Source organism: Nicotiana tomentosiformis, chromosome 6, assembly GCF_000390325.3.
Source record: "Nicotiana tomentosiformis chromosome 6, ASM39032v3, whole genome shotgun sequence".
Classification (NCBI taxonomy): Eukaryota; Viridiplantae; Streptophyta; class Magnoliopsida; order Solanales; family Solanaceae; genus Nicotiana; species Nicotiana tomentosiformis.
Window position 1 is genome coordinate 127,041,602 of NC_090817.1, and position 8,009 is coordinate 127,049,610.

The 8,009-nt window shown below is 41.7% G+C and overlaps 2 protein-coding genes across 2 annotated transcripts; one reads left to right on the forward strand and one right to left on the reverse strand.

The window, feature by feature from the left end:
* The first annotated feature begins 2,465 nt into the window (after positions 1-2,465).
* On the forward strand, positions 2,466-3,631 carry LOC138894738 (uncharacterized). Its single transcript, XM_070179466.1, has 2 exons — positions 2,466-2,961; positions 3,114-3,631. Exons 1-2 carry the CDS (start codon positions 2,466-2,468, stop codon positions 3,629-3,631), a joined length of 1,014 nt encoding a protein of 337 aa, XP_070035567.1.
* A 1,548-nt stretch (positions 3,632-5,179) lies between these two features.
* On the reverse strand, positions 5,180-7,621 carry LOC104096685 (uncharacterized). The gene is made up of 5 exons (XM_033656260.2): positions 6,897-7,621; positions 6,627-6,812; positions 5,711-6,548; positions 5,534-5,623; positions 5,180-5,464 (listed from the first exon to the last, which is right to left on the reverse strand). The coding sequence occupies exons 3-5, from the start codon at positions 5,936-5,938 to the stop codon at positions 5,282-5,284; spliced, it is 501 nt and encodes a 166-aa protein (XP_033512151.1). The 5' UTR covers positions 5,939-6,548; positions 6,627-6,812; positions 6,897-7,621; the 3' UTR covers positions 5,180-5,281.
* Positions 7,622-8,009: the final 388 nt, after the last annotated feature.

Sequence of the window (8,009 nt, forward strand, 5' to 3'; positions counted from 1 at the left end):
CTTGATTAGTCGCACGAAGGGCAAACTCGATTTTGACCGTATACAACAATGTTATTTCTTTGTACTCTAATTATTAATATAAGACTCATATGGAATGCTTAGGCCATTTGAACAATAAGTCAAAAAAATAGTATTTGAAATTGAAAAACAATATTTGTGACCGATACTATATCAATATTTGCACAAATAGAATTTGGTTTAAAGATTTGACCCTTTTCCCCTCTCTTTTGTGTTTAAAGTTAAGTCCAAAAGATTATTTGTTATCTACTCATATACTTTTCAAACACTTCTCAATTTAATCTAAAGCTTTTTATTTATGCATGATTATTTATCAAGAAGTTGATTAGAGATTCAGAATGTGAATAAGCAGGACACATACTCGTCTGATATGCTTCTAAAATTTTATACTTACTCGAACTTGTTACGAATTCCCAAGCCACTTGAGTTTATGATCATAAAATTTTCTTTTATCTTCATTTAGTAACTTTCCTTTTAAACACTTCGAGTCAAACACATGCCACTGAAAGACTCTACGTGAGACAAAAGTTGGCTGCCAAAAAACGTAGAGGAAATAATAGGATATACCAGTGGCGAAATCACATGGTCATAAAGTGGTCAATTGACTATCCTTTGTCAAAATATTACACAGTATATTTAGGTAAAATATTACGTTTTAGAGGTATATAACACATATTGAATAATATTTGTCGAAATATTTTTTTACTTCTTTCAAATTTGAACGTCCTTGAAATAATTCCTATCTTCGCCACTGGAACATACAGTTGGCCAGATCTTGGATACATGCACAATAATTGAGGTTGGCGACTCTTTCAAGATTCCCTCATATGAGATTTCCTCAGAAGAGGATCAAATTGGAGTCCAGAACCTAATTGTGGTTCTTTTTGCCAAGTAGAACAGAAATAAGTGTAAAAAAAAAGAGTGACTTTTCTATGTATAATGCTCTTTTAAAGAGCGCTATACATTAACGAACGTTTTGAACGTTAAGGTATAACGCTCTTTAAAAAAGTGCTATACATCTATAACGTTGTTATTAAAGGCGTTATATGTATAGCGCTTTTTTAAAGAGCGCTATACCTGTTTTGTGGGCCCACCAATAAGTCTCCTGCATTTAACTGTCATAACAATAATTCAAATGGGTATAGGGCCCTTTAAAAGAGCGCTATACCTAAAACAATTCAGCCCCCCGAGCTAGGCATTGCCTTATTTAAAGGCGTTAGGATTTTACAAAAATCCATTCAAAAATATTCCTAACTCCCGTTCAAATTTTTCTTCTTGTTAAATTCTCAAGTATTTTTTCATAATGTCTGAAGAGCGAAAAGTAAGGGTTTCATTATATTGGAGGGGGGAGGGGCGAATGAGGTTGTTGTGGCGAATAACTCTGTGAGCTATAGTTTATCTCCACAGTGTCATGTTAAGTTGCCACTTACAATGGAGTACGATAGATTGATATCGTTGTTATGTAATAAAATGAGTGTGAGGAAACGTCCGGTGAACCTTAAAGTAACCGGAAGATATCCGTATTCCGTCACTCCGCAAGGGGTTGCTTGTTACGCTGAGTTTAACATCGACGATGATGAAACTTTGAGGGATTTTTTGAGGACTGTGGATGAATATCGGGAATTTCTTGTGATAAAAATATTAGAAATGTACGTCAAGGTCGAAGACGTTCACAATAATGAGGTTGAGCATATTAGGGATAACCCTCAGTCATCGGGTGGTTATTCTGGAGCAATTTTTGCCGGACAGGTTCTGACTGAAAGAGTTTGGCCTCATTTAAACTTATCACCACGGGCGAATGAGGAGTAAGGAAATAATTTCTCTCCTGCTTTACATAATCTACAAGACGAGCGGTAAACTTCAGTTTTTCTTAGTGTTACGATATATATTTTTGTTGTATTAAATTTGTATTAACACTCATATATTCCACAGGGGGTACCTGCCAGATATGACTTTTACAAGTTATGAACCCACGCCCAGTTGGAATATGCATAGTTCTGATGTGTTGGATCATGGCGGTCCATCCGGAAATCATCACCAACAGGATAATGTCCATCAAGGAATGTCAACATATTACGACTTGTAAGTGAAGTGATACAGCTATATGGAAAGTATTTATTAATTTGAGTAGCTTATTATTTTATTGTTTGTACAGTAAAAACGAGTAAGTTGAACCACCTGTCCTGACTCAATTGCCCCGAAGACGACATATTAAATCGGGATCTGGCAGATGCATCGAGTGAGGAAGAGAACAGTGATTATGACAACAATGCCGATGATTTCGGAGACGACACACCCTTCCCTCGTGAGGATGGTGATGAGGAGGAAGAGAATGAAAGACCTGATTTGACGAGGGAGTATGCTCCACCCCCGTTAGACCAAGAGTGTACGAGTCCCAACTGCCGTTTCATTCAAGGAAGATTCCCTACCTTGATCATTTGCCAAGTATGCCGGATGTGGATGCTCTCATAAGGGATTTTGATGAAATTTGGATAGCAACGTGGGATGATTCTAGACCAACGGTGCTGGCAAAGGGCATGTTTTTTCCTGATAAAACGCGCCTAAGCAGGGCGGCAAAAATGTACAATGTAAAAGAGTGTCGTGAGATGATGGTATGGGAGTCAAGTCCGGATGTATACAAGGTCGTTTGCCACAGATGGTTTACGGGTTATCATTGGCTGCTGCATGCGAGCAACAAGAACATAGGTCTGTGGAAAGTGGGTAAATATATTCCCACCCACAAATGTAAAATAGACACATTCAATGGGAATCACTACAACTTGGATATTGACTTGATTTCTCTTGTCCTTATTCCACACCTTGAAGCGTCCATAAGGTATAAAATTAAAGAGTGCATTACATCAGTCTACCAGGAATATGGCCATACCATTACCAAAAGAAAGGTATTTTTCGAGCGCAAATGTGCATTTGAAATTGTTTATGGTAACTGGGATAAGTCATTTGTAGCTCTAACCAGGTACATGGCCGCGCTGTAGCACTTTAACCCCGGGACAGTTGTTGAATGGAAGCTTGAGCAGAGTCCGGAAAGACCAGAATATATATATTCAATTATGTGTTCTGGGCATTTAAACCAGCAATTGATGGTTTTCCGCATTGCCGGTCGGTAATATCCATAGACGACACTCATGTCTATGGAAAGTATGATATCAAGCTGTTGATCATCGTTGCAGTAGATGCTAATGGACAAATATTTTCTCTAGCTTTTGCTATTTGTGCCAATGAAAGCCAAGAGATGTGGACGTTGTTTTTGAACCATTTGAAAGAGCACGTTGTCAAACAGCATTCCGGCATTTGTCTAATATCTGATCGGTATGGTGGTATCTTATGTTCTGTACAGAATTTGCCTGCATGCCAAGAACCTTATGCCTACCACCGTTACTGTGTGAGGCACCTGAAGGCCAATTTTCAGAAGGCACATCCTAACAAGGATCTGCATGATTTGATGTGGATGACAGCAACAGAACACCAAGAGCATAAATTCCGGAGGCACATGGAATCTATCAGGCAGGAAGACGAGAGAGCCTATAGTTGGTTGATGCAACATGAGCTTGACAAGTGGACTTTGCATGCGGATGGTGGAAGAAGATGGTGAATTCTAACTACAAATGTGTCAGAGTCTTTCAACGGGTTATTGAAGTCGGCAAGAGGATTGCATGTCACTGCCATGGTGTGCATGTTGTTCAAGCTGATGGCGGAGAGGTTTGTTGAAAGGGCTGCAGCTGCAACGTCATTGATGGAAATGGGTGTTGAATTTATGCCACTGCCGATGAAGAGATTTGAGAAATACAGGCGGCGAGCACATTGGCATTCATTTTTACAGTATGATCACGATAGAAATGTTTTTGAAGTTCGCACTGCTATCCATCAAAACCGGGGAAATAATGTACATACCATAAATAAATCTACAAGGTTATGCTCTTGTGGGAAATGGTCCATCTACCACATGCCGTGCTCACATGCCATCAGGTGATTTCAACATGTTGGTTTAGGGCCAACCACCTACGTTGATAAACAATATAGTGTCGCTGCATACTTAAACACCTATAGTGGGCAGTTGAAGCCAGTAGGTGCTGAGCATTATTGGCCGCCGGAACCATTTAAAATGGTGTGTAACAAGGAGTTTTTATGTCAAATACAGGTGCAGAAGAGAACGCGTATATGGAACCAAATGGATGTTAGCGATACCGTTTATGCGTGCAAATATGGTATATGCTCGCAAACAGGACATGACCGTCGAAAATGTCCTTCGGCTGGTTTAGTAGACCTTCAAATTTCACACTAAAATTATTATTAGAAAACTACACTGTCAGAGGAGGAAGATTTTTGATAAATATGTGAATATATATAGCGCGGTTAAGTACTACAGTATGTGTTAGCATAGCGCGGTTAAATACTACGTTATGTGTGTTGTCTTGTCGAACTGAAAAGCTGCCCGCCTGCGAAAAAGCTATTTTGTATCCGAAAGAATCTTTAACACGCGAAGTATAGCGCGGTTAAATACTATGTTATGTGTAAGCATAGCACGGTTAAATACTACGTTATGTGTGTTATCTTGCCTATAAACAACGGGCGCATTCTAGTTATTTTCTGCGCTTAACAATAACCAATAGCAAAACTCTCCATAAAAGCAAGGTTTTTTTTTTGCTTTAACAAATGTTTGAACGCCTTTATGTACCAAGGTGCTAGTGCGGCAAAAAATGTATAATGGTGGACTGTTGGGATGATGGTAAGGTTGAGCGCCGATACTGGATGTGTGTGAACAAGTTTTATAGGATTCCCGACGAACCTTTTTGCAATTTTGAGGTATGGATTGATGAACCCTGTAAGCAGGAATGCTACAAACAAACTTTGCAGTATATTTATGATTTGAACAAAAGATACGAACGTGATGAGGTTATGTATAAATGAGAAATTGCAGCATTGAAGGAGAAACTAAAAGAGGTGGAAGAAGAAAAAAATAAGATGTTGGATCAATTTGAGTGGTTGAAGAAGAGAATAGTTGACTAAACAAACCAATGTATGTGTTGAGTGTTGTATTTTATCTTTATGCTTTCCATGTCAGGAATTTTCATTATGTGTGCCGAATTTAAATTATGTTAAGTTGTTGTGTTTGCGTTGCAGTATTAAAATAATGAAGAACCCGAGAAATATATACATAATGCACATATAACGAAAACAATAAAAATTGTTGCTATTATTTACATAAAATAATATTTACATCAAATACAAAAAATAAAAAAAATTAATGTGTTCCACATCCTGTGTGCTTCAATGCAGCTGCTGGCCTGAGGCGCATCCCATCCCGCCCGACTACGCTATCAGGATCATCCTCATCACGTCTCCTCTTTATAGAAGGATGCGCTGCAGCATGATCATCAGTAGTGCTGGCAAGATCAGTAGAAGGGGACGTCGGTCGAGTAGTAACCTACAGAAGAATAAGTCGGCTCAGTATAAGAAAATATATATCAAGTCACAACAATTTAAATTGTCTTACCACGATCTCGTCGGGCTCCTGAATATAATCATCCGTCATAGCCAGGTCAGCATCGCACAAAGCGGCCTCCGTGACGGGCGAGGACGAAGCCTTAATAAGAAAATTAATAAAGTTATTTTTGGAAAATAAATGAAAAGAGAAAAAACAGATTTAAAGTAAATACTAATAAAAACATACCTGTGCCTGTGAAAGCTCCCCAACACCCCTCGATGATGAGCCATAACTCAGCCGGCGCCCACTATCCACATCTCGGGTCGGCCGATCCTCAGCAGCGGTCGATGGGCCTGGGAAGTATGCATCCCAATCCTCTCCAGTAATGTCCGTGCTCGTGGTCAATAATGGACCTGACGGGGTCACCTGCGAAGTTCTTGGAGTGAGATGCAGCCCAAGGCTGTATGACGACATGCTGCTGGGATACTCGTCCGGCTCATAAAGGTCACCCGGCAGATCAACATCAACATCACCAACAGGGGCCTCAACGCCTCCTTGCTAGGGACCACTTCCTCGCCGCCCACCACGACCCCGTAGGGAAGCCCTGCCTCGTGGGGCACCCCTACCTCGTGGGACACTCCTACCTCGCTGGTACTGCTCTGGCACCACATAAGCAGGGTCGTGTCCTAAGCGCTGATCCTCTCGAGCTCGCTGCAGTGTCCGGGCAGCCACCTCTACAACCTGCTGGCCATACTCATGAATAGTATCTGTCCGGCTCTGTGAAGGGGGAGGGGGATGAATCAGGTCAACTCGCCGGTCCCAAGTATCGACCTGCGCCTCTAGCCGTGCCACATGTGTGCCGCCCACCCTGGAACGATCATCCCGCTTATAATGTATGGGCCCATGTGGGCCCTCTCGGTACAAGCTGCGGACAGCCAAACTGGCGAAGTACCCGCTCCGTGACATGGTGCTCCACAATATCGAGGCACATCAGCGGGACGAAAGTGCTCCAAATCAGTCGGCTGGCCGAGCAATAATCAGGCAGGCCACCCATCAAGTCGTCGATGTATGGCGTCCAGATGAACTATTAAATAACAACAAAAAATGTGAGTATGCGCAACACATGTGAAGCTATACCAAGTAAACTTAGGTATACATTTACCTGTGCACCCTCCAGCATATTCAACAAATCCCTGCAAAGGGGGAGATTATGCCGAGTCTCGTAGATATGTACGTATCCCCGCCGGAGAACCCACCTCCTAGCTAGAGGGAGAAACAAAGGTGGTACATCCGGAGGTAATGGTGGTAGAGGTGGCTGCAACTGCAGGAATCGCTCCCAGGCCCAAACCTAACATACAAAGTTGACGTAAAATTTAAGATTAATTTTTACTAGATATGTTATAGTGAATAGAGTATTCGAATATGTTGTCACCTGTAGCAGCGGCAAAAATCCACATACGTCATGTTGGGTGCCCATGATCGCCCGACACATCTGCCTGTACAATTAGGCGAGAACAGCAACACCCCAGCTGTACTGGGGTAAATCATCTAGCCACTGAAGATGGTGAAGAAATCTCAAGCTGACTAGGTTCCCCGAAGTGTTCGGGAACAAGACCCCTCCAAACATAAGGAGCAGCAGCAACCTCATATACCAGTGAATATGCAGATCATCTGTCTCGCCAGTGATGTCGGGGTGCAATATCTCCAAATGTTATCGAATAACTGTCAAACTCATGCGACTGGCCCCTGAGTGTGCAGTCTCATCCTGTGGCCTGAAACCAGTGAGCTGCTGCAGCATGTCCAAATACTGCCCATGCGTCATCTCTCTCATGGCCTGAGGCAGTGCAACAGGCAGTCCATCAACGGGCAGCTCATATAAAACCTCCACGTCCTGCAGCGTGATGGTGGCCTTGCCAATGGGCAGGTGGAATGTGCGCGTCTCCGGTCGCCACCGCTCTATCAGGGCCGTGACCAAAGACCAGTTGAGCTGCAGTTGCCCGATCTCCAAAATTCTGTAAAAGCCCGTAACCCGCAGGTGCTGGACTACACGGGGATGGAGATCTTTGTCCTTCATAAAATCCCACATGTCGTCCACTCTCCTGGCGCGGAGAGTCTAGGCTAGTAACTCTCCTTCCCATACGTGGGCGGACCTATGATTGCCCTGTAACACTAATAGCTCATTAGAGAAAGGTCCGTGATGCATAGACGGCACGTCCATGTCGTCTACTGTAAATTAAACAACATTAATTGTATGTTTGATCTGTAAATTAAATAATTAATTTTTATAGTTATATAATATTTAATTGGACAAAGTATATATCTATGGGTTCCAGGCTCGATATTTGAGGCCTAGTAGCACCAAGCTATCCTGAATTCTTGTATGTGTCAATTTTATTATTTTACATGTTAGTTTCATAATTTTGTATGTTTGTTGTGTAAATTAAATAATTAATTTTTATAGTTATACAATATTTAATTGGACAGAGTATATATCTATGGGTTCCAGGCTCGATATTTGAGGCCGAGTAGTACCAAGTTATCCTGA

Excerpts from the sequence above, each read along its gene's own strand:
- LOC104096685 (XM_033656260.2), bottom strand. The coding sequence starts at position 5,938 with ATGTCGTCATACAGCCTTGGGCTGCATCTCACTCCAAGAACTTCGCAG. Across the intron at positions 5,624-5,710 it reads GGGAGCTTTCACAGGCACAG|GCTTCGTCCTCGCCCGTCAC; the intron begins GTATGTTTTTAT and ends TTTCTTATTAAG. Across the intron at positions 5,465-5,533 it reads AGGAGCCCGACGAGATCGTG|GTTACTACTCGACCGACGTC; the intron begins GTAAGACAATTT and ends ATTCTTCTGTAG.
- LOC138894738 (XM_070179466.1), top strand. The coding sequence starts at position 2,466 with ATGCCGGATGTGGATGCTCTCATAAGGGATTTTGATGAAATTTGGATA. Across the intron at positions 2,962-3,113 it reads TGCATTTGAAATTGTTTATG|CAATTGATGGTTTTCCGCAT; the intron begins GTAACTGGGATA and ends CATTTAAACCAG.